Source organism: Trachinotus anak, unplaced genomic scaffold (assembly GCF_046630095.1).
Source record: "Trachinotus anak isolate AG129_WGS33_773 ecotype Australia unplaced genomic scaffold, CSIRO_AGI_Tana_v1 ptg000007l, whole genome shotgun sequence".
In the NCBI taxonomy this organism is placed as follows: domain Eukaryota; kingdom Metazoa; phylum Chordata; class Actinopteri; order Carangiformes; family Carangidae; genus Trachinotus; species Trachinotus anak.
The window spans coordinates 13,741,956-13,766,657 of NW_027273858.1; the positions used below are offsets into that span (position 1 = coordinate 13,741,956).

At 40.3% G+C, this 24,702-nt stretch overlaps 4 protein-coding genes and 1 long non-coding RNA gene across 8 annotated transcripts; 3 read left to right on the top strand and 2 right to left on the bottom strand.

The window, feature by feature from the left end:
* Nucleotides 1-992: 992 nt before the first annotated feature.
* LOC139622999 (dual specificity protein phosphatase 13A) lies at nucleotides 993-2,249 on the bottom strand. The gene is made up of 3 exons (XM_071480790.1): nucleotides 2,113-2,249; nucleotides 1,727-1,944; nucleotides 993-1,614 (listed from the first exon to the last, which is right to left on the bottom strand). The coding sequence occupies exons 1-3, from the start codon at nucleotides 2,235-2,237 to the stop codon at nucleotides 1,403-1,405; spliced, it is 555 nt and encodes a 184-aa protein (XP_071336891.1). The 5' UTR covers nucleotides 2,238-2,249; the 3' UTR covers nucleotides 993-1,402.
* Nucleotides 2,250-2,643: 394 nt separating this feature from the next.
* On the bottom strand, nucleotides 2,644-3,533 carry LOC139622997 (dual specificity protein phosphatase 13A). Its single transcript, XM_071480787.1, has 3 exons — nucleotides 3,244-3,533; nucleotides 2,942-3,156; nucleotides 2,644-2,841 (listed from the first exon to the last, which is right to left on the bottom strand). Exons 1-3 carry the CDS (start codon nucleotides 3,465-3,467, stop codon nucleotides 2,645-2,647), a joined length of 636 nt encoding a protein of 211 aa, XP_071336888.1. The 5' UTR covers nucleotides 3,468-3,533; the 3' UTR covers nucleotide 2,644.
* A 368-nt stretch (nucleotides 3,534-3,901) lies between these two features.
* On the top strand, nucleotides 3,902-16,964 carry LOC139622991 (sphingomyelin synthase-related protein 1-like). 4 transcript variants are annotated; one of them, XR_011691402.1, is made up of 7 exons: nucleotides 3,902-4,026; nucleotides 6,784-7,411; nucleotides 7,548-7,643; nucleotides 7,857-7,974; nucleotides 8,121-8,271; nucleotides 8,592-10,113; nucleotides 16,697-16,964. XR_011691402.1 is itself a non-coding variant. In XM_071480776.1 (6 exons), the coding sequence occupies exons 2-6, from the start codon at nucleotides 6,789-6,791 to the stop codon at nucleotides 8,894-8,896; spliced, it is 1,293 nt and encodes a 430-aa protein (XP_071336877.1). In that variant the 5' UTR covers nucleotides 3,902-4,026; nucleotides 6,784-6,788; the 3' UTR covers nucleotides 8,897-10,407. The 4 variants fall into 4 exon arrangements, 3 of the variants coding, with proteins under 3 accessions (XP_071336877.1, XP_071336878.1, XP_071336879.1); XM_071480776.1 differs by lacking the exon at nucleotides 16,697-16,964 and having other exon boundaries at nucleotides 8,592-10,407; XM_071480777.1 differs by lacking the exon at nucleotides 16,697-16,964 and having other exon boundaries at nucleotides 3,923-4,026; nucleotides 6,787-7,411; nucleotides 8,592-10,407.
* msmb (microseminoprotein beta) lies at nucleotides 11,115-13,999 on the top strand. The gene is made up of 4 exons (XM_071480792.1): nucleotides 11,115-11,218; nucleotides 12,505-12,610; nucleotides 12,901-13,003; nucleotides 13,759-13,999. The coding sequence occupies exons 1-4, from the start codon at nucleotides 11,216-11,218 to the stop codon at nucleotides 13,877-13,879; spliced, it is 333 nt and encodes a 110-aa protein (XP_071336893.1). The 5' UTR covers nucleotides 11,115-11,215; the 3' UTR covers nucleotides 13,880-13,999.
* Nucleotides 16,965-17,269: 305 nt separating the features above from the next.
* Nucleotides 17,270-18,727, top strand: LOC139623001 (uncharacterized). Its single transcript, XR_011691403.1, has 3 exons — nucleotides 17,270-17,336; nucleotides 18,233-18,329; nucleotides 18,624-18,727. It is a non-coding gene; the product is annotated as an uncharacterized lncRNA (long non-coding RNA).
* The last annotated feature ends 5,975 nt before the right edge of the window (nucleotides 18,728-24,702 follow it).

Below are 24,702 nucleotides of genomic sequence, written 5' to 3' on the forward strand. Positions count from 1 at the left end.
GGTTGAATGAAATCTTCAAGCCACATTTCTTTTGTTATGAGTTTGAATTCATTTGCAGTGTACAAAAAAAGCACACCCCTGGGCATTATCACTAAAATTTAAAATGATTCAAAATGGACAGTGATTGTATTATTTTGAAGTTGAAGTGCAAGGTATTTGAGCTTATGTATAATTAAAAACTAATAGGTTAGATCGACTACATTGAAAATACAGGAAACAAAGCACAAGTACCTCAAGTAGGCAAGAAACCACATTGTGACACTTCATAAAGATGGAGAGGGTTTAAGGGAATCATTAGGGTACTGAACACAAGCTGAAACACAGACACAGCAGTGATTGGGAGGTGTAGGAAGAGCTGTAAAACCAATAACAGATGGCTGTCCTGGAAAAATGAAGCCATGCACTAATTGGTATTTAGACAACCTTGCAGTGAAAAACAGATGGGTAAATGATTTGCATTTAGCACCAGAACTAGCTGTGGAAATTGGTGTTTCAGTGACTGATCAGAGTGTGAAGGATATTGCATGAAGCCAGCCTTGACAGACGGCGCCCACAAGGGCAACCATTACTCACAAATGAACTCAAAAGATGCTCAATAAGTGTTGGCGTCAAATTCTTTGGTCAGATGAAACCAAATAAGTTTGTTTGGAACAGATGGAGTCCAGTGTTTGGTGTGTTTGGTGTCCACTGTAAAACATGCAGGTGCAAGTTTGCTAATATGGGGTTGCGTGAGTGCAAAAGGTGAAGGGGAGATGACATTTCTAGATCAGAGAAGACAAGGGTCTTGTTAATGCAAAATTATTTGGCCGAAACGAAAAACAAACTCGGGTTTAAGAAATTGAAAAAGAATGAGATCCTTCGGATCCTTGTGAAGCAAACTGTCTTGTTAAAAAGTGTAGGGTGCATAGTTTAAAGTATAATTAAAAAAAAAAAAAAAAAAAAAAAAAAAAATTGTCATTTTATCTCCATCCAACCACAATATTTAAATGAAATATCATGTAATGCCTTTAATGGACATTCACAACAGTCATAAAGCTGTATTTACAAAGCTCATGGACATGCCTGACAACACTGAGAGGTAACATTTGAATACAGTTTGAATATGAAAAATAATCCTCAGAGAAATATAACACTGTATTTAGATATTTACAATGTTCAACAGCACAAAACCATTGCTGCTGTGCCCAGACATTAAAACTCTGCAAGAAAAGTGGACAATCTTAAAAATAAAAACGTGGAATTTAAATGTCACCATCAGACCTCTAACTACATCATGCACATTGTGATAACAAATTACTCACACTGCAAATACTGATTAGAATGTAACGTGGAGAGAGAGAGATCCTGAGGTGACTGACAGCTGATGTCATGAAGGAGCAGGGAGAAATGAGAAAGACAGATGTCAGAGAAGAGGACACAACCTTCGCTTGAGTGTCAGCTGTTCATCCAGCTTAAGGAGGAGGGACAGGAAGTTCCGGTTGGGGTAAACGGCTCGTTTTTGGACGACATGCCTCAGAGCATCCCTCAGAGAGAGACGCTGCCGCAACATCAAGTACACCACTGCCAAAGTGGCTGATCGACTCACACCCATGATGCAGTGCACCAGCACTTTCCCTGTAGAGCAGGATGGAGAATGTGAAGCAGAATGGAGAAAATGTGAAACAGCTAAGGACAAAATACAGAGACGTTTGATGGGACAGAGGGGGGTCACATTCATATACTTTACCATCTTTGCTCTTCAGGGCTTTATGTATGAAGTCAGCTGCGGGTCTGAAGTACTGACTGAGGTCAAAGTGGTCTGAATCCTCTGCTGGGATGCCAAAGTAAACACAGGTGTTCCCATAAAAACTCTGGTCACCGATGCTGCCCTGCTTGGAGTGCGCTGCATTCAGGACATGAGTGATGCCAAGCTTATGTAATGTCTTTCTATTCTGTGCTACAGCCCTGGAAAACACACAGAAACAGAGACAAACATGGGGGGTGAAGAGGAAACATGTTAAACAGTTGCATGTTTTGTTCTTTTAAACACTCTAAAACTGATCAATGCCTCTCTTGCAGAGCTCTGTCTGTGAGCTGTGTTGTTTTCCGCTGCAATAAACATGAGACACTCACACATTTCCTATGTACAGGTTAGGCCAGACTTCATCCACTGGCGTGAGCTCCAGTGTGCAGGAATCCAAAATGAGCTCCAGTTCTTTAATGAGCACCAGGTCCTGTAGCTGGTTGCTCCCTGACATTCTCCCTGGGCTCAGGCTCCAACACTGCTCCTGCTGTCTCTGTCCACTGTCCCTTCACCACCACCACAGCCTGCAGCTCAGTGAGAGACATGAGCAGGTGGCTGTTTGAATGCCGCTTGCCTCCAAAATTAGCTGTCTATGTTCAGTGTGTTCTCTCTGACTGGATGTAGTGTTATTCAATGTTGCTGTTGCATTGACTGGTCTGTTCACTGATGCGAAAAGTCCAGGGGAGGGGGAGACAGGGACTCTCTCTGTGACCACTGAGGTCATGTTGGGAGAGGACAAGGGAGGGGAGGGCTGGACACAGTGTTCAGTGTATACATACAGTAAATGGTACAAATGGAGAAAGCCAACTAACGCAGGAGAATTTCTATGGATTTTATTATGTAGGGTTGCTTTGTTTTGGCTCATTCAACCTTGTCCTGCAGTTGTTGGTCCAGGGCTATAAGCTGCCGCAGAAAGCCTCTGTTTGGGAAAATCCAGCGTTTCTCTTGCACACAACGTATAGAGGACAAAAGAGTGAGGTGGTGATGAATCATCAGATAGGCTAGGACCAATGCAGCCGAGCGACTCACACCCACAGCACAGTGCACAAACACCTTTCCTGGGAAACACAAAAGACACAAACAAAGACACTGGAAGTACAGGTAACCGCACCTATACTGCCATTCACCGAAACTCTTGTGTGGCGCAGCATGCAGTACCTCCTGATGTCAAAGCCTGGTGAATGAACTCAGCTGCAGGGTAGAAAAAAGGTGAAAGGTCGAATGTTGGCAGGTCATTGGCCGGGACCCCATGATATTTCACTGTAGTTCCATAGAAATCCTCGCTGCCCTTGCAGCACAGTTTACCATGCGAGGCATTCAGCACATGAGTGATGCCCAGCTGCCAGAGCCCAAACCTGTCATGAGACATGAACCTGGAAACCCACCACATTGATTATGCATTAATAACAATCCAGATGCATACTCTATAAATGAAGTTAAATCAGGCACAGGATACTCACATGTCTCCCAGATATAGGTGAGGCCACACCTCATCTCCATGGCGACAGGAGCGTGGCGCTGAATATAAAACCTCCTCTAGTTCCTGTAGGGATGGGGTCTCCCACGAATTCTTCTGTGGATCCTCAATCGAACGCGCGCTCTTTCCCTCCTCTTCCGGGTCTGAGTTTTGAATATCATATCTCACCTCTGAGGCAGCGCCTGCGATCACCTCTCTGTCAGACATTTTTAAGTTTAAAGGCTGTGAACTCTTCTGTTCTGTTCCTAAAACTAGATCACTCTGCTGTGTGATGCCTTTGCTTTGATTCTGTTTCAGCAGCAGATCAACTTCGCTCACCCTGTGACTGTAAAAAACAGGTGGTGCCGTTTGGCCCAGGCTCTCCAGTCCAACTCTCACTCATGGAAATATGTTTACAGCATTACACTCCTTCACATTTCTTTTAAATTGCACTTTAAAACCACTGCTTGTGCTTCTTTTGTGAAATTCAAACAGTCCGGAAATCCATCTCTTTTCTTTTTTTTTTTTAGGATCCAGAGAAACAACCTGTAAACAGATGTAAGCATGTCCTTGTTTTTCCTAAATGTGGCCAGCAGATGTCAGTGTGCTTTAAGTGGCAGCCCTGCATGAGGCCAGGGGCTCTTCTTCCCTGGAGTTGTTTATTAATGTCTCTTCCTGTTTGATGTTGCCTAGTTGTCACAAGCATGTTGGCCAAGAAGTACTCCAGTGGTTTGAGACCGGACAGCTCATCCACACCCTCTGACAGCACAGTGACAGTGGCTTGATGGTAAGAGACGCAGCTACTGTTTAATATAATCTGTTAAAGTAACTTTGAAACGACTACATGTACTTTCTGTGACTTTCTTCTTCTTATCTGAACATGTACCCTCCCACTCCTTTGTTTATGTTGAGAAAAACACTGCTTAAACTTTTCCACACCATCGTGAAAAGTAAGATTCAGTGAGTTTCTCTCATGCTGAAATGTGTCAGTCTGGCGTTACATTGTGGCCCTGTGGGGGAAATAGACTATGAGCCCTTTGTCAAACTGTCTCTGTCTCACACACACTGAAGAGCCTTCTCTCTCACAGCTGTGTGTCACCGCTCGCCGTGACTCACAGTAAGCCAGCCAAACAAGCTGACATGGCACTTATGAATCCCCAAGTAAAGCCTCAGGCCAGAGAGGCTGCAGGATGTTGCCAGTAAAATCTAGAGGGTAGATAAAAATAACGTTTCTCTCTGGGGAAACTGAGCAGCCAGTCAGGTGAGTTACTTTAACTTTCAAATATTTAAATATGTAATATAGATCAGTTGATTAGCTTAATTTAGTAGGTATAGCTCTGTATGGATCCTTCACTGGGAGCCAGCGATTATCATAAACTTTCATTTTTTATTTCACTTAAATACATTCAAGTAAGTTAAAAAACTTAACTGTAATGGAACTTTTAAGACTAGAATACATTATTTAAGCTGTGTGAGGATATTATAGTATTCAAGTTTTTTCTTTTTGGTCTGTATCACAACATTGACAATATTTACAATGGATCTTAAATGGTAGAAGAAAAATACCAAGCATTTGATGGTTCCAGCTTTTCAAATGTGAGGATTAGGGCTGCTTATAATTAGTTTCATCACTGGCTAAATCTATTGATTTGCTTTTTGGATTCTCTGATTAATAGTTTGTTCTATTTAAGATCAGAAAGTAGCGCGAAATGTCACAGTTTCACAGTTCCCAAGGTGACGTCTTCAGATTTCATGTTTTTTCTGACCAGCCATAACTATACTGTAAAACAACCATTAAATGTTTTTTCTTTTAGTTTGAAAAAAAAAATGGATTCATTAATGAAAAACATTTGCTGGTAAATTTTCTGTCCATCTGCTAACTGATTAATCAACTAATTGTTTCAGCTCCGGTGAGGATTAGCTGTTTTCTGAGCTATTTTATATGGTTACTGAATATTTTTGTATTTTAAACTGCTGGCAGGACAAACAAATCCAATTTAAAGTTGTCAACAGCTGCAATATGAAAATAGTGGCTCTATATGTAAGAATACTTATTGATGAACTCAGTTATTGATACCTCAAAGTCTTATTGAATAAGTCTAAAAGCCAGTGATCTCTCATGCTTTACTGATAGCTGAAAGATGCTTACTTTGGTCATTTTAAGTCTGTATCTGCAGACCAGTCAGCATGTGGGTTATTACTCACATGCAGCAGTTAACAGCAGTACAGTCATGTTGGTTGAACCTTGCACATCTTTGGAGCTGTAGGGAGTACAGGGCGAGCAGCACTGAACTGAGTTTATCAGAAGGTCAAAGGTCAAAAACGAGAAAAAGGCAAAGCAAAGAAGAGTGATTCATCAGTGCTAGAGTCTGTCTGCGGGAGAGGAACTTGCATACTCTGCTGGCTTTGCGTAAACCCTGAATGGTTAGTGACTCAATGTTTTTTTATTTTATTTTATTATGAAATGACACCTATGGAGCAGAGAGGACGGTTGCACTCAGTTAGGTTGAATCCCTGTTTGATTTGGAACGCATAGGCCTGCTTTATGTGGATCAGGGTGTCAGTGCATACGTATACTGTAAGCCACTGTACAATCGCTGACCTGAACACAGATGATGTAATAGCGCTAAGTAGCCTGCGTTGTTCAGTGCTGGGTCGCATCAAATAAGAACACAAAGAAGCTTCCCCACAGCAGATTACCTCTACACTGACTCCTGATTAGTTATAGCGCACCATCTCTGCCACATGCCTTCCTTCACAGCAGGCTTTCTGTTAGTGACTGAATTATTGTGCTGAAATAATGAATCAGTCATTTTTAATAATTTATCAATTGATTTAGACATGTATTTGAGTTTCGGCTCCTAAAATGTGACAAATCTCTGCTTTTCTTATATCTTCCAGTACTGCAACTACCAATGATTTTTTTAATTATTGATTGTCATTTGGGCTAAAAATATTGTGAGAAATATCAGTCATAATTTCCCAGAGCTCAAAGAGATATCTTCAGATTACATATATTGGGTGGCCAACAGTCCAAAATCCAAAGATATACAGTTTTCTGTATCTTAAACACAGAAAAGCAGATAATTGTCACATTTGAAATAGAGATTGTTTGGAATTTTTTTCTGGAAAAATTGCTATAGTGATTAATTGATAGCATGTGACGAGCTTGCAGATAAGAGAGTGACTCTGAGTAGGAAATCTCCATACAGATCAAATGACAGAGTAGCTCACTTACACATAGACTAGGTATCTGTGATCTGTATCTGTGATAGCATGCAAATTGACTAGTAAGGTCAATGGATTTAGGGTAGTTATGTATTGAAACTATTGAGGTGAGAGTGACAAAGACACTAACGAAATCAAGAGGTGAGAAAGGAAGTAACATCAAAAGTCAGTAGGTTTTGATCAGTCAAAACAGGATATTGCATGAGTTTGTGTTTTTATTATCACAGTCTTCTTCATTGTCTCTTTGGCTTTGCATTTGAAATCTGAAGTTTTGTACTTAACCATGATTAAATACTGTATATGTCCATATCTGCAGCAGGCATGGCACCACCAGAGGACAGTGTGAGTGCCTGGACCTGTAAGCAAGTGGCCCAGTGGCTGCAGGAAGAAGGTTTCGGGGATTATGTGGAGTTATTGTGCACCCACCACCGCCTGGACGGCCCCAGCCTACTGGCTCTGACTGAGGCTGACCTTCGGGGTCCTCCACTGGGCCTGACTGTGCTGGGAGACATCAAGAGGCTGACCTTAGCCCTTCGCCGGCTCCAGAGAAAGAACCAGGCCCAGCTGGAGGAGCTGGGTCTCCAGCCTTCAGACAGCCTCCCCACTGGCCTCTCACTGGGCGCCGCAGGGGTCGAGTGGAGCTGTGATGGAGCTGACAGGAGGTATAACGGAGGTGATCGCTTGTGTAATGGGACTGAGCTGCGGCTGAGGAACGGCGACAGATCTGGACACGGCTCAGGATTGGTGCTGTGTCATTTACACTCCAGTGGGAGGTGTAAGCAGCACCTGGCTGGTAGACTGGACCCAGAGGTGTGGAAGACAGTCATCAGTTCCATATATGTCTTTTTTGTGTTTGGATTCACATCTTTTGTCATGGTCATTGTACATGAGCGAGTCCCGGACATGAGGACATACCCACCGCTGCCTGATATATTCCTGGACAGGTATGGACTATATGTCTTATATGATAATCACCAGTAAATCCCTACTCATTCCTTAAGACTCCATAGTTCATGTACACATTCTCCTGCACTCCTATCTAATCTACACACTGATACAGATGTTTTTGTACTCTGACAGTGTTCCCAGAATCCCTTGGGCCTTTGCCATGGCTGAAGCTTGTGGTGTCATCTTGTGTTACATGTTTCTGTTGATCCTGCTCCTTCACAAGCACAGGTAATCCACTGTTCCACTTATTCCCATCACTGACTATAATAATAATAAGAGCAAATAGACAGCATCACTGCTAGATACAGGGTATTTGTAATGCAAACACTGATTATTATTTTTTATCTTAATACTTGTAGGCCATGAAGTGGTGGGCAAGGAATTAAATGGGAACATTTTTAACACATTTCAAGTCCAAACTCTATTTTTTGTCTGTTTCAGGTCCATTCTCCTCAGGAGGTTGTGTTCGTTGATGGGAACTGTGTTTTTGCTTCGTTGCTGCACCATGTTTGTCACCTCGCTCTCTGTGCCAGGGCAGCACCTGAAATGCGCCAGTAAGGTGGGAAGAAAACATGAGATCCTGTGCAGATTAGATTATCTTCCTGGAGCTATTGGCTGCCTTGTTTTTTTTATTCTTGACTCAGCCTTATCGCTTTTCTAACTGAATAACAGCTGACTGATAACTGGAGTTTATTGTTCCCCCAGACATATGGTGATACCTGGGGGAAGATACAGAGGGCGCTGGCGATCTGGAGTGGATTTGGAATGACTCTGACTGGTGTCCAGACGTGTGGAGACTACATGTTCAGTGGACACACGGTTGTCATCACAATGCTCAACTTTTTTGTGACTGAATGTGAGTGTTAATCCTTTTTCTTTGACTCTTAACTACAGAAGGTGTGGCTTTACAGTATGTATGACTTTTGTGAGAGGATAAAACCAACCTAATTTTGTATTTTTCTTATTGTCAACAATATGTTAGTCTGTCTCTGTAGTTTCTCACTTCCCTTCCCTGTCTATGGTTCTCAGTCCGAAGTCATTGGCTCCTATTGTAGACATAAATACAATAAAAAAAAATAGGCATAGCGATTTTCTAAGACACCAGGGCACTGTCATTTTTATCTTGATCTTTTTTTTTCACCAGAGTTGTCCTTTAATGATTCATTTCAATTGCAGATACTCCACGAACCTGGAATCTGATTCACACCATCTCATGGGTGTTAAATCTGTTTGGGATTTTCTTCATCCTGGCGGCTCACGAGCACTACTCCATCGACGTGTTCATTGCCTTCTACATCACCACTCGCCTCTTCCTCTACTACCACACCTTAGCCAACACCCGTGCCTACCAGCAGAGCCGGAGGGCACGCATTTGGTTCCCCATGTTCTCTTTCTTCGAGTGCAATGTGAACGGCCCTGTCCCCAACCAGTATCACTGGCCCTTCAACAAACCTGCCTTTATGAAAGCTCTGATTGGATAGAGTATACTCTCAAAGATCAGCAGCTACAGTGTACATGGACTGTAATGTTACAGCCTGAATGAGAAACTTTTTACTTGAGATGCTGCTTCTTGTCTTTGGGTGATTGTGAGTTTTTCTTTTTTTTTTACCCAAATTTGCATAAATGGATTTTGTTAAGTCATTTTATGTATAAAAGGAATAGACATTTTTGGAAATACACTAATTTGCTTTCTTGCAGAGAGTTAGATGTGAGGATTGATACATCTTTCATGTCTGTCCATTAAATATGAAGCTGAAGCTAGCAGCCAGTTAGCTTAGCTTAGCACAAAGACTGGAACCAGGGGGAAAGCAGACAGCATGGCTCTGGTGAAAGTTAACACAATGCACATACTAACACCTGTAAAGCTTGATCTCTAACAAGTTTGTTGTTTGTTTAGTTTTGCAGACTCTGCACAAAAACCGACTCATAAAAACAGACTGTGACTACAACATGGCACAAGGTCACTGCTCACAGCCAAAAAATAATTGGCATGCAACCTGTAAAAGCACAACTGGTCAATTTTACACTGCTGTTTTTGAACATCTTGATTAAATTTTACCTTTGGACAGAGCCAGACTAGCTATTTCCCCCTGTTTCTAGTCTTTATGCTAAGCTAAGCTAACCAGCTGCTGGCTATTGCTACATATTTAAAGGACAGATACTGCATTCTCATCTGACTCTTCCAAAATGCAAAACTTTTTAATTTTTAAATTGCACCCTGCCGGGTTAAACAAAGAAATGTGGCTTATTACAGAGACCAAGAGCTGCAGGTGTGGACATTTCCTGGGAGACTTTTCACTTTTAAATAATTGTTTTGATTATTCATATTCCACCCTGGGGATGTTTAAGTTTCACTCGTGGTTTGGGGTGTTAGTCACCATCAATATTTATTGGAAAAAACTGATCAGGCTTCACACAGCTGCATGTGGGATGATAGTGTAGTTGGGAGTTGTCATGATGACTCACATGCTCTTTTGCTGCCAGTTTGGTAACTGCTACCAAAAGAGCAATCTTTTCTTTTGATGTGCAACAGGAAAAACACTTCCTGTTCTCTACTGAAGGAGCTCTGTTTCAGTCACTTAGAATATATATATATATCTGAACATTTATAATCTTCAGTTTTGCCAATGAGCGCTTATAATTATTTCTTTGTCCTAATTTGATACAGTGTCATGGTTTTTTTCTTTATTTTTTACAGGTTGTTAATTATGTACTGAGTATAGAAATATTTGGAGCTGCAGTTTTGTTGATGCTTTATTGTTCAGTTTCTGTCTGTTGCACAGCACAAAGACTGACTTTTCATTACTACAGCTGTTGACAAACACTTGGAGAACAAAGATTTGAAAGTATATGTTGTTTATTATCTCATGGTTGATCCAAACTACATATTTTTTTTATAATTGTTTACAATTTGTGGCTTTATTTTCAGTGCAAGTTCTCCATCTCTGCCTTTTGGCTCAACAATAAAAGTTTACAGAAAAAGAAAAGAAAACAGTTTTGGTGTTTCAGACTGACTGTTTCCTCAGCCATTTTTTCACTACTGTGTTTCTCTTTGTGTTTTTTAAAGAATGTAGATTATGAATATAGTTTGAAATCCAGCTTACCTGTGAATTTGTAGAAAAAACATTAAGTATTGGTGAAAATGACATGATTCAGAGATGTGTACAGATACATTATCAACCGAACCTACTGAAGAAGAAAACTTACATATGCCACATACATTTTCTTTGAAGGGACATTTGCCATTACACGCCTGGGGCAAACCCAACCAAATGTTGTACCCTCCCCGTCTCCGCTCCCCTGCCTTGATCATACTGCCTGAGTGTCACTCCTTTGTCATTTTGTTTCTTTGTCTCTGACCTTGTCTGGGTGCCATCCCTGCCCCCCTACTGAGTTCACCCTCCTGTAAGACAGTTCATGACTAACCAATACACATCCACCATACGATCCATTCATGAACTGTCCGCAACCACACCTGGGGACAGGGTATATCTGTTCTCTGGCCATGCATTCTGGAGCAGTTCCTGATACCAGACCCACTCTGTGTTGGTAGGCTCACCATGACCTGGAACTCCAATAAACTTACACCACCACAGCAAACCTGGAACTAGACTCAGAGTTTTTTTTTTCTCAACACTACATACCTACTGCTTTTCCCCACCTTGAACAAGTATGTGAGTCACATCACTATTCAAATACCAATCAGGATATGCAGGGGTACACACCTTAATATAAAGCCACTATCAGAGAGTTCTCACACACATCGACGTCCTGTTCACTGGGCCACATCGCATCTGAAGATGGTACGTATTTTACACCTCACAATTCAATTTGGGAAGTTTTGGAATAAAGAAACTTTCTTCCATGGTCTTAAATCATGGTTGAACTTTTTCTGGATATATGGATAGATATATAAGACTTTGAAGTTGTCATTGCTATCAAGATTGTGCTCTATATGTTTTGGCCCAAAAAATTCACATATTGTCATTATCTGACAACTAAAGTATGAATAAATCCCACCTATTCATTTGCAGTCCTGAAGAGATCTTTTAAGGATGTGCGGAATGGAGGTTAATTAAGGAGAAGAGCATAAATACACTCACCAGCCACTTTATTAGGTACATCTTGCTAGTACTGGGCTGGACTCACTTTTGCCTTCAGAATTGGCTTAATTCTTCATGGCATAGATTCAACAAGGTGCTGGAAACATTCCTCAGAGATTTTGGTCCATATTGACATGATAGCATCACACAGTTGCTGCAGATTTGTCAGCTGCACATCCATGATGCAAATCTCCTGTTCCACCACATCCCAAAGGTGCTCTATTGGATTGATATCTGGTGACTGCTGAGGCCATTTGAGTACAGTGAACTCATTGTCATGTTCAAGAAACCAGTTTGAGATGATTTGAGCTTGGTGACACGGCCATCCATGTTTTCATGTTGCTGACGCCAAAACCATCCGAATGTTGCAGCAGAAATCGAGACTCATCAGCGCAGGCAACATTTTTCCAATCTTTTATTGTCTGATTTCGGTGAGCCCGTGTGAATCGTAGCCTCAGTTTCCTGTTCTTAGCTGACAGGAGTGGCACCCTGTGTGGTCTTGTGGTGCCGTAGCCCATCTGGTTCAAGGTTCGATGTGTTGTGTGTTAAGAGATGCTTTTCTGGATACCTTGGTGGTAACGAGTGGTTATTTGATTTTTACCCAGAGAACTGCCACTCACTGTATATTTTCTCTTTTTTCAGACCATTCTCTGTAAACCCTAGAGATGATTGTGCAGGAAAATCCCAGTAGATCAGCAGTTTCTGAAATACTCAGACCAGCCCGTCTGGCACCAACAACTATGCCACGTTCAAAGTCATTTAAATCACATTTCTTCCGCATTCTGATGCTCAGTTTGAACTTAAGCAGTCTTGACCATGTCTACATGCCTAAATGCACTGAGTTGCTGCCATGTGATTGGCTGATTAGATATTTGCATTAACGAGCAGTTGAAAAGGTGTACTGAATAAAGTGGCCAGTGAGTGTATATTACAGAGATTGTAAAAGGTGCACCATGTTTACAGATGTCATTTATTTACTCTTTCAGGCTTCTCTACATGTTTTTGTTTGTCTTTTGGGACTGGTTGTCCTGTGCCACTCTCAGTGCATCTTCCAGGAGTTAATGATTAAGGATTTGAAAAACCCTCCAAAAGGTGAGTGGAAATCATCACAAACTGTAGATGTAATTTAACAGCAGCAGATTTTGGAGTGGAAACTTGTCCAGTGTCTGACAGAAGTTGGACACATTTCCATTTAGTACTTCTTCATTGGTCTGAGTGTGTTTACACAACACCTGCCAGCTGAATCAAGACTTATCAGAGCCACACCTATGCACACATTGATACATACTCCCAAACAATTATTCACTTCAGTCAGATTTATCAGAGGGTGATAAATGGGTCAACATCTCTGCTCAACTGTGGTTTTCTTTCCTCACATCTAGGCTGCGTGGATAATGATGGGAAGGAGCATGATTTTGGCTCTGAATGGGTGAGAGACTGCATGTCATGCTCCTGTACAAGGGACGGCTTGAGCTGCTGTAAAATGTAAGATTGTCATCCTTTGATTTATTGATAAATTTTTTGAGTCATCCAAGTTTTCGAAGGGAAATAAAACATTCCCCTTAGCATCATTAATTAGACAACCATCTAGAAAAAAAAAGACACCCCCACACCCCCACGGTATCTTAAAATAATATTGATGTATAGATGAGATGTCATAATTGAACTAGTGCATGACCAGGAGTATTTGTGTATTTCGCAGCAGCAGAGACTCAGAGTGGACTGTTTCCTCCAGACACCTTAGCCAAAGTTCAACAGTCAAATATCAAAACACAAGTTAATTACTGGGTGAATACAGTTGAACGCTCACGCTGAAAGAGGGAGAGAAGATCTCCGATGCAACATACCAGTAAACTGGTTTTATGCAGAGCTGATTTTATTTGAAGCACAAAGTGATGAGTGTAAACTAAGTTCCCAGTGTCCTGGTCACAGATTGAAGAAAATGTGTGTGATGACAAACAGATTGTAATTATTGTTGACACTAAAATCTGCAAGTGTAACTGTAAGTGAAAGTGTAAAGCTAAAGTTACAAATTTCAGCTCTCCTTGTTAAACAAGTTGTCTTTATAGATCTGTTATGATCTAATGTGATTATGCAGAAAGCACTAAGCCAGTGAAACAATGAGAGATAATGTTGAATCTGTAACATCACCCCATCCCTAGTAATTTCATATCATTTTAAGAGGACTATTTGATTTTTCTTTTCATCTTAAGGCAATAATCTCTCTTTTTGTCTCTCAGGATCCCTGATCCAGATGCAGAAAACATTCCTGCTGAGTGTGAGCTGCTTGTAGATAAGAAGACCTGCTCTGCCAAGGTGGTGCAGAAGTCAGACAACACAAAAGAGTGCACACCTCTCTAAACACACTACAAATTGACCTCCAGTCTGGCAAAAGGTCTTTTTCACGTTTTGAATCATATCAATTAGTTCATGGTGTGCATATGCAATAAATGACCAATAAACAAACCTGCACCAACTCTATTTCTTCTTGCCTGCTCTTTGTTTCTGTAACAGTACAGTGAGTGTGATTTTTAGGATGTATTTGAATTAGGGCTGTCAAATGATTATTTTTTTCTTAATTGCAATTAATCGCTGAATTTCAGTATTTAATCACAATTAATCAAATGTTTTATCACATGATTGCATTTCAGAAGTGTTTTCTCTTGCTTGACAACACATAACCATCAGTCTGTCTGAACTAGCAGCTAACGTTAGCATGTCTGACGTGTAATTATGAAGATGTCTGATAATTAATTTATCCATAGACGAACTCTGGGTAACTTATATTTTCATCCAGCTCATCTGATCTTCACCAACGATGATTCCAGCATTGGATTTAAACACTTTAGGTCTCCCAACACGCCCCTTTATGCAGACCGGAACGTCCCCCTTTTGCTCTCATAGACATGACTTGCCATCAACTATCTTGCTCCGCCATGTAAAATCTTTGTAGCGAGTGTCTGTGGCAGCTTGACAACAAGTAAGGGTGCATCAAAGGGTCAAAATAGTAGCTGCCAAAGATTCTTGAACGTAGCGCTGTAGAATCTTTGGTAACAGCAGCAGTGACGGTGTAAAATACGGAATCTTTGGCTAAAAAACAATAATGCATTATGCTTGGTCCTTAATCTCATTGTTATTAATGTGTTAATGCTGACAAATGTAGTTTGAATAAATCCACCACTTTATGAAATGTTCTGTTTGTTATGATGTTAAGCCCCTTCTCCAACTCTCATCTCTGTGGATTCACACCTGTGATAGCTAAGTGCACACCCTCCAACTAGAAGGGCCCCAAACAGCTATAGACTTATTATGATGTTTAGATATGAAAAATATTGAATTATGTTACTATTCTAACTCATTGTACCTCTAAGAAACTTACAAAAGGCCCCGCAAAGCATTTTTTTCTGCTAAGGAAAAGACTGTACAATTGTACTGCTGATAAATGTTATCACTTATGTTGCAAATTCAGATTTTACTCACAAAATATAACAAATCAAATATGAAGTATTATAACTGATTTAACTATTCAATATTATCTAAAAAAGATCCACTTTGAACACAAGTAGAAAAAATGTAAATACATTTTTGTATTTACATTTTATAACCTCTGATGGTCAAAAATGGTGATGGTCAAAAAGAAAAGTTTGAAACATTCAAAGTTAGAGAGTATAAAATAGAGCAAGACAGGGTTTGCTTTGGGCCACCAAATCATTAAATCTGCCCCTGGTACTCATGGTAGCAACAGTCGTAGTAACAGATTGAACTAGACAGAAGCTAGTTTTGTAGCAAGTTTTATACACATCTATACAGCAGCTAGAGATTATGTCGCCGTTTCATCTATTTCATTGTGTTCCAAACAGGGGTGTTGCAAGACATAAAGCTATACTGGGGCATACTCGATATGATCTGAAAGTAAACAAAGTATTCCCCTGATTTTGCATATTTATATCAGGCTTTTCTATCAAGGAAAAAAAATTGCGTTTATGAATTTTCCATGTTCTTGAATGTATGCCAGGAGAGGAATCATGTCAACCGAAATATCTTTTCATACTAGTGTGGATTGTCTAGAATCTGGCAACATAAATATCATGGTAGTGCGATAGCCTACTGTAACTACTGCAACCAGCATCACTGGCCCTTCAACAAACCTGCCTTCATAAAGCATTGTATGGTCTATACTTTCAAAGATCAGCAGCTACAGTGCACATGGACTGTGATGTTACAGCCTGAATGAGAAACTTTTTATTTGAGATGTTGCTTCTTGTCTTAAGATGAATTCTAACTGTGACTACAACATCGCACAAGGTCACTGCTCACAGCCAAAAAATTATGTGGCAGGTAACTTGTAAAACCACAACTGGTCAGTTTTACACTGCTGTTTTTGAACATGTTAAACAAACGTCACCTTTGGACAGAGCCAGACGAGCTGTTTCCTCCTGTTTCCAGTCTTTATGCTAAGCTAAGCTAACCAGCTGCTGGCTATTGCTACATATTTAATGGACAGATACTGAATGAAAACATGATCTAATTTCTCATCTGACTCTTCCCAAAAGTGCAAAACTGTTCCTTTTTCTTTTATTTCCTAAATCAGATTGCACACTGCCGTGTTAAACAAAGAAATGTGGTTTATTACAGAGACCAAGAGCTGCAGGTGTTGACATTTTCTGGGAGACTTAATTACTTTTGAATAATCCTTTTGATTATTCATATTCCACCCTGGGGAATGTTTAAATTTCACTCATGGTTTGGGTTGTTAATCAGATTTAATATTTATTGAAGAAAACTGATGAGGTTTCACACTGTTGTATGTGGACTGATAGTGTAGGTTTGTGAGTCGTCATGATGACATGTTCACATGCTGTTTTCTGCCAGTTTGGTAACTGCTACCAAAAGAGCATTTTTTTCTTTTGATGTGCAACAGGGAAAACACTTCCTGTTCTCTACTGTTTGTTTTTCATTTACACTTTTGCACTTTATGCCCTCTGCACCCTTGTTGTATTTAGCAGTGTCACCATTGGGATATTATAGTGTTCTTCCTACATTCACAGTTAAGATGAACCAAATATTTATAAGCATTTATTGTCATGTTCAGTTTTGCCAATGAGCCTTTAGTAAACTTATTTCTTTGTCCTAATTTGTTATAAGTATTATGGGTTTTTTTTTTTTTTTTTTTTCCAGGTTGTTAATTATGTACTGAGTATAGAAATGTTTGGAGCTGCAGTTTGTTGATGCTTTATTGTCCAGTTTCTGTCTGTTGCACAGCACAAATACTGACTTTTCATGACCACAGCTGTTGACACACACTTGGAGAACAAAGATTTGAAAGTATATATTGTTTATTATCTCATGGTTGATCCAAACTACATATTCTTTATAAGTGTTGACAATTTGTGGCTTTATTTTCAGTGCAAGTTCTCCATCTCTCAACAATAAAAGTTTCAGAAAAAGAAAACAGTTTTTGTGTTTCAGACTGACTGTTTCCTCAGCCATTTTTTCACCAATGTGTTTCTTTTTGCATTTGTTCAATAAAATGGAATATGGATATAATTTGAAATCCAGTTTACCTGTGAGTTGGTAGAAAGAACAGTAAGCATTGGTGAAAATGTCATGATTCAGAGATGTGTGCCTTAAAGATACATTATTAACATAACTTTAAAAAAACTGCTTTTCCCCACCTTAAACAAATACCTAAGTCAGATCACTATTTAAATACGAATAAGGATATGCAGTGGTGCACATCTCTAATATAAAGGCACTATCAGAGAGTTCTCACACACATCAGCGTCCTGTTCACTGGGTCACATCGCATCTGAAGATGGTACGTATTTTACACTTCATAATTCAATTTAGGAAGTTTTGGAATAAAGAAACTTTCTTCCATGGTCTTAAATCATGGTTGAAATTTTTTAGGATAAAAAAATGCAATATCATTATATATATGGATAGATTTATAAGACTTTGTAGTTGTCATTGCTGTCAAGATTGTGCTCTATATGTTATGGCCAAAATTGAAGTAACTGCAGTGCATAGTTTAGTTTCACAATTACTTTCAAATGGCTGCAAGATTTTAGGCCCATTGCACCATTTATATTATTATTATTTACAGCAGTAGTACTGGTGGTGTTGGCAGCAGCTTTTCAAAATACAGCTCCATCCATTTAAGAATGGTTGAAAAAGACAAATCGCTTGGTGAAAACAAAAACATCACATAATAACCTTTCACATAGGGATTAAGATTCTTCATGAATGCTCCAGACAAGATGAGTTTAAGTGGTTTACGAGAATAATTGAAACTGTCTTGCTTTAAACTGTGATTCAGTCAATCATTACAAATCATATCTTCTCTAAATTAAAATTTAATAATACTTATTTTTACATTCGGTATGTTGCAGGCAAAATGTCAAAAGTGTCCTTTTGTATGATACTGGATCATTTGTGATGACAAATGACCGTGACATACAAGCAAATAGCTACAATGCTAAAACCTATTGAGACTGACAAGAGAACATTTTTTTTATTCCTTTGGGGGTTTGATTCCTGTTGGGATTATCTGACAACTAAAGTATGAATAAATCCCACCTATTCATTTGCAGTCCTCAAGAGATCTTTAAAGGACGTGCTGAATGGAGGTTAATTAAGGAGAAGAGTATAATATATTACAGAGATGACAAAATATGCAGCATGTTTACAGATGTCATTTATTCACTCTTTCAGGCTTTTCTCCGTGTGCTTGTTTGTCTTATGGGACTGGTTGTCCTGTGCCACTCTGAGTGTCTCTTAAACCTGCATGATAAGGAAAACTATTCAAAAGGTGAGTGGGAGTGATCACAAACTGTAGAGATACAATTTAACAGCAGCAGATTTTGGAGTGGAAACTTGTCCAGTGTCTGACAGAAGTTGGACACATTTCCATTTAGTACTTCTTCATCGGTCTGAGTGTGTTTACACAACACCAGCCTGCTGAATCAAGACTTATCAGAATCACACCCATTCACACATCAATACACACTCACACACACACACAGTTATTCACTGCAGATTCATTAGAGGGTGACCAGGTGGTCAACGGCTCCTCTCAACTGTGGTTTTATTTCCTCACATACAGGGTGTGTGGATCGTGATGGGCAGGTGCACAGTGTTGGCTCTAACTGGGAGAGAGGCTGCTGGTCATGCACCTGCTTGAAGATTGGTGCACGCTGCTGTCAGACGTAAGATTTTCATGATTAGATTCATTAGGATCAAACAAACATGTTCTGTAGGATTTATTTCAAGAGTTCTTAGGGGCTGTACAAAAATTAATGAGGAAGGGAGGGTGGCTAGAAACATTCCCCACAGCATCATTGATTGACACAATACAATATTGATGTATAGGTGAAATTTCATAAAACTAACGCACCTTCCAAAGCTTATTTCAGCTCTCTTTGTAAAACAAGTTGTCCTCATAGATCTGTTCTGACCTGTAAAAGATTTAACAGTCATATTTTTGATCTTTAGGTGAGACTAGCCTCCTTTTAACCAGACAAACATACACTACTCTCCTCTTTTCTTTTGACCCCCCATCCTAATAATTTTGTACCACTTTCACAAGGCTGTTTGATTTTTCTCTCTAATGTAAGGGTGATATTCTTTCTTTTTCTTTTCTTTTTTCAGGGATTCCTGCAAAAAGTGAGCTGCTTCAGTCTGATTTGTCAAGGTGGTGCTGAAATCAGACAACACAAGGGAGCGCAACCCCCCTCAACATACTACAAAGTGACCTCCAAACTGCATAGATGATAAAAAAAAAGCAAATTTTACCAATAAAAAAACCTGCATCAACTCTGTCTCTTCTTGCCTGCTCTTTGTTTCTTTAACACAACTTACTATGGGTGTAATTTTTGGGATGTTATTGATTAAATCCACCACTGTGTGACAGCAGAGCTAAGACGGCAGAGGGTCTCTGGCACAGTACAGCTGCAGATATGCAGTTGTACTGTATTTATCTTCTATTAAAAAATGTTTTTGAATGATGCAACAACAACAACATTGTACAGAAGGCATTTCTTTGAACATGCATCCAAACTTCAGCAGATTGACTGGGGACAAAATAGAAATCAGTGAAACATATTTACCCGATTTGCACGAATGTTTCATAAACTGTGTGGAAATGTGAAATGCACTTGTTCCTCCCTCCATTATTGCTCATATCTGAAGTCTAAATATATATCTGAATGTCTGAGTCTGAAGAAGAGTTCTTAGCTGTAGTTCTTAGTTCATTAGCTAACCACTTACAATTCAAGGTACATCAGGGTTGTACCACTTGAGGAAGGACTGCTCACTGCGAGTACACAGCTGAGACAGGCCGGATGGTGCAGCAAGATTTTAAAGAACACAGTATTGTTAGCCTACACAATAATCAGTCCAGCCCTGGCCCTGAAACATTAACGGCCTCCTGGAAATTCCCCTGACATTCCTGATTACTACTGCGCTACTGGCAATGATGCAGTGTGAAGTGAAAGATAACCAAGTGCGCGCCCTCCAACTAGAAGGGCCCCAAACAGCTATAGACTTATTAACTTATTACATGTTCAGAAATGAAAAATATTGTATTATGTTACTATTCTAACTCATTGTACCCCTAAGTAACTTACAAGAGGCCACGCAAAGCAAACAAGACTGTACTACAATTGTACTTCTGATAAATGTCATCAGTTATGTTGCAAATTCTGATTTTACAAATCAAATCAAATATGAAGTATTATAACTGATTAAACTATTCAATATTATCTAAAATAGCTCCACTTTGAACACAAGTTGAGTAAAGTTAAATTCATTATGGTGATGGTCAACTTTTAAGTAAAGATTTAAAGGCAGGACTTTTACAGTATTTTTAGTGTGTAATAATTTTACATAAAGAGAAAAGTTTTGAGACATTCCCAGTTAGAGAGAGTGTCCCCAAATCATTAAATCTGCCCCTGGTTCTTGTGATGGCAACAGTCATTGTAGTAACGATTAATCGCTTAATTTCAACAGTTAGTCACAATTAACTGCATGTTTTATCACATGATTCAAATTCTATTATTTTGCATTTCAGAAGTGTTTTCTCTTGCTTGACAACACATAACCATCAGTCTGTCTGAACTAGCAGCTAACATTAGCATGTCTGACGTGTAATTATGAAGATGTCTGATAATTAATTTATCCATAGACGAACTCTGGGTAACTTATATTTTCATCCAGCTCATCTGATCTTCACCAACGATGATTCCAGCATTGGATTTAAACACTTTAGGTCTCCCAACACGCCCCTTTATGCAGACCGGAACGTCCCCCTTTTGTTCTCATAGACATGACTTGCCATCAACTATCTTGCGCCGCCATGTAAAATCTTTGTAGCAAGTGTCTGTGGCAGCTTGACAACAAGTAAGGGTGCATCAAAGGGTCAAAATAGTAGCTGCCAAAGATTCTTGAACGTAGCGCTGTAGAATCTTTGGTAACAGCAGCAGTGACGGTGTAAAATACAGAATCTTTGGCAAAAAAACAATAATGCATTATGCTTGGTCCTTAATCTCATCACGATTAAAGCATTAATGCTGACAGACCTAGTTTTGTAGCAAGTTTTTTACACATCTATACAGGGGAAAGAGGTTATGTCGCTATTTCATCTATTTCATCTGTTTCATCAAGTTCCAAACAGGGGCGATGCTAGTTATAAAGCCCCCCCCCATCCATAATATTTTTTTGGAAAGCTATTGTAGGCTATGTGCTTAACAAGCTTCCATTGACTTGCTCATTATTATTGCCACTGCCATACTCATACTGACAAAAGCACTGGTAAAGGTAAAAATGCAAAGATACATTCATGACAAGCCTGACACTAACCTCCACATCGGAGCCACATCAGAATCCCCCTCCTCCTCCCCTACCAAAGGAACATCTCTCTCTATCCTGGAGAGAGATGTCAACAGGCTTTTTAAGAAGCAGAACCCCCGCAAAGCAGCCGGTCCTGACTCTGTCTCTCCATCATCCCTGAAGCACTGTGCTGATCAGCTGTCTTCAGTGTTCACGGACATCTTCAACACCTCACTGGAGACCTGCCACGTGCCAGCCTGCTTCAAATCCTCCACCATCATCCCTGTCCCCAAAAAACCAAGGCCCACAGGACTAAATGACTATAGACCCATTGCCCTGACCTCTGTGGTCATGAAATCATTTGAGCGCCTTGTCCTGTCCCATCTCAAATCCATCACTGACCCACTCCTGGACCCCCTGCAGTTCGCCTACAGAGCCAACAGGTCTGTAGACGACGCCGTCAACATGGCTCTCCACTTCATCCTCCAGCACCTGGACTCCTCAGGGACCTATGCCAGGATCCTGTTTGTGGACTTCAGCTCTGCCTTCAACACCATCATCCCGGCTCTGCTGCAGGACAAGCTCTCCCAGCTGAGCGTGCCTGACTCCACCTGCAGGTGGATCACCGACTTCCTGTCTGACAGGAGGCAGCACGTGAAGCTAGGAAAGCACGTGTCTGACTCCCAGACCATCAGCACTGGATCCCCACAAGGCTGCGTTCTTTCTCCTCTGCTCTTCTCCCTGTACACCAACACCTGCACCTCCAGCCATCAGTCTGTCAAGCTCCTGAAGTTTGCAGACGACACCACTCTCATTGGACTCATCTCTGATGGCGATGAGTCTGCCTACAGGTGGGAGACTGAGCGTCTGGTGACCTGGTGCAGGCAGAACAACCTAGAGCTAAACGCTCTGAAGACAGTGGAAATGATAGTGGACTTCAGGAAGAGCCCAGCCCCACCCACCCCCATCTCCCTGTGTGACTCCCCCGTGGCTACCGTGGAGCATTTTCGCTTCTTGGGAACCACCATCACACAGGATCTCAAATGGGAGCTAAACATCAGCTCCCTCATCAAAAAAGGATGTATTTCCTGAGGCAATTGAAGAAGTTCAACCTGCCAAGGACTATGATGGTGAACTTCTACACCTCCATCATTGAGTCCATCCTCAACTCCTCCATCACCATCTGGTACGCTGCTGCCACGGAGAGGGACAATAACAGACTGCAGCGTATCATCCACTCTGCTGAGAAGGTGATTGGCTGCAATCTTCCGTCCCTCCAGGACCTGTACACCTCAAGGACTCTGAGGCGTGCAGGGAAGATTGTAGCTGACTCCTCCCACCCTGGACACAAACTCTTTGTGACACTCCCCTCTGGCAGGAGGCTGCGGTCCTTCAGGACCAAAACCTCTCGCCACAAAAATAGCTTCTTCCCATCTGCTATTAGCCTTATCAACAAGGCTAGAGAGCCCCACTGTTGCTGATCAATTGCACCAATCACCAGAAAAAATTCCTTGTATGTGAAAACATACTTGGCAATAAAACTGATTCTGATTCTGATTCATGTATGTCAAGTTGTGTGGGCGTTAAGTTGCTCCAGCTCTGCCCAAACTTGAAACGGCTTGTTCAGCACAAAAGATTCAGGGACAACTCAGTTCCTTTTCTTTTGTTTTATTTCTTCCAAATGGATGTTTAACAGAATAGGTTGATAACCTTAAAGATAGAAGAACAAAGAAATATATATACACGTCAGCAAATTAATATCATCCATGTATCATTTTATTTTAAACTCAGTACAATGCCTGTAAATAAAAAAAAGTACAATTTTACTATTGCACAAAACTAACTAATTACATTTAGTGTTAATAAACATGATTAAAGGCCTTGAAATGAAATGCACAGTCCGACATTGATTTCCTCCTACCAGTTGTGTCTTTAGTGCTGACAATGAGCTGTGCCTCTCTTGCCTTTCTGCCAGGAGTGAATCCAAGTGACTGACCATCCACCAAACATTTTTCCCATGCTCTCCAAGCAGGTGTGCAGGTGAAACCAGTCCCCCTATGAGCACTGGCTGCTGTTTGAGGTTCCATTGATACTTATCGCTTTGTCTGCCCCTTTAGGCCTGGAGTACATTTGCTGATGTAGTGATCTCTGGTTTTTAACAAAACAATGTATGAAAATGTTTCTTTCAATAAACATGAACCTCAATAGGTTTTACAAAGTAAAGCATATCTCTATGCAAATACTAGCAACCTCTGACTCCAGCCATTGAATTCCTCTTCTGTGTTCCACACTAAAAATGATCAAGTACTACAGGAGGGAATACAAAAAAACCAGTCACTTTATGACTTTCACAGTTGTATACCTGATATGATCTGAAAGTAAACAAAGTATTTCCCTGATTTTGCATATTTACATCAGGCTTCTCTATGAAGGAAAAACATTTTACGTTTTTCGATTTTACATGTTCTTGACTATATGCCAGTATAGGAAGCATGGCAACCGAAATAACTTTTCATACCTGTGTGGATTGTCTGGAATCTGGTAACATAAATATCATGATAGTGGGATAGCCTACTGTATGTCTTAGTAATAATTTGTAAAAAATATATTGTGTACCGACATAACTAAATAATGTAAGCTACATTAGAATATCAGACCGCAGTTGGAGACAAATTGTTGCCGTAATTTGCTGTTGCTGTAATTTCAAAACTGGATTACTTGACAATGCCAAAAGGCACAGATAAATACTTTATACCATTTGGGGACTGCTGTTTATTTTGATGTATGGTTTGTCGTATAAACTCAGGCGTTAGTGAGATACTGCACTGACAACAACCGGTGTGGAGATGGAAGCAGAGCTGTATGCAGAATATGATTGAATGTGATGTGAATTCAATGATGTTATTTTTTTCCCAAACCATTTATCACAGCAACTAGTGGAAAGCACCGTTGGGAAGCTCAAGTCATGAGGTTTCACATGATATATGTGTGTTAATTGTGTGATGAGTATTCCGCAAGCAGTTTAATAGAGACGAATGGGTGCGATTTGGATGCATCAGTCATATACGGTTATTCCACAGCGCCCAAGACATTACTGTTTCTGAAATGTGATCAGGAAATTTTACTGGGGCACAGCAATTATATACTGGGGCACGTGCCCCAGTAAAATGGGTCTGGCGACGCAGATGGTTCCAAATGTCTGATTGATTAACAACATTAAGGAGAAAGGGGGTGTCACAGACCCAGGTGGACCAAAGTTAACTGGCTGTGAGGTAAGGATATGTGAAACTATTTGTTCGATCATAACTATTAAATCAGGCCTGTCTGACTGAGTAACCACACAACACTGTGGGCCA

Bases quoted from the DNA above. Each gene is read 5' to 3' on its own strand.
- LOC139622991 (XM_071480776.1), top strand. From the start codon at position 6,789: ATGGCACCACCAGAGGACAGTGTGAGTGCCTGGACCTGTAAGCAAGTG. The intron at 7,975-8,120 runs GTGGGAAGAAAA...TTGTTCCCCCAG, and splicing joins ACCTGAAATGCGCCAGTAAG to ACATATGGTGATACCTGGGG. The intron at 8,272-8,591 runs GTGAGTGTTAAT...TTTCAATTGCAG, and splicing joins CAACTTTTTTGTGACTGAAT to ATACTCCACGAACCTGGAAT.
- LOC139622997 (XM_071480787.1), bottom strand. From the start codon at position 3,467: ATGTCTGACAGAGAGGTGATCGCAGGCGCTGCCTCAGAGGTGAGATAT. The intron at 3,157-3,243 runs GTGAGTATCCTG...GTGGGTTTCCAG, and splicing joins CACCTATATCTGGGAGACAT to GTTCATGTCTCATGACAGGT. The intron at 2,842-2,941 runs GTACTGCATGCT...TGTGTTTCCCAG, and splicing joins CCAGGCTTTGACATCAGGAG to GAAAGGTGTTTGTGCACTGT.
- msmb (XM_071480792.1), top strand. The intron at 12,611-12,900 runs GTGAGTGGAAAT...CCTCACATCTAG, and splicing joins TTTGAAAAACCCTCCAAAAG to GCTGCGTGGATAATGATGGG. The intron at 13,004-13,758 runs GTAAGATTGTCA...TTTGTCTCTCAG, and splicing joins GGCTTGAGCTGCTGTAAAAT to GATCCCTGATCCAGATGCAG.
- LOC139622999 (XM_071480790.1), bottom strand. From the start codon at position 2,237: ATGTCAGGGAGCAACCAGCTACAGGACCTGGTGCTCATTAAAGAACTG. The intron at 1,945-2,112 runs GTGAGTGTCTCA...TGTGTTTTCCAG, and splicing joins AACCTGTACATAGGAAATGT to GGCTGTAGCACAGAATAGAA. The intron at 1,615-1,726 runs GTAAAGTATATG...CCTGCTCTACAG, and splicing joins AGCCCTGAAGAGCAAAGATG to GGAAAGTGCTGGTGCACTGC.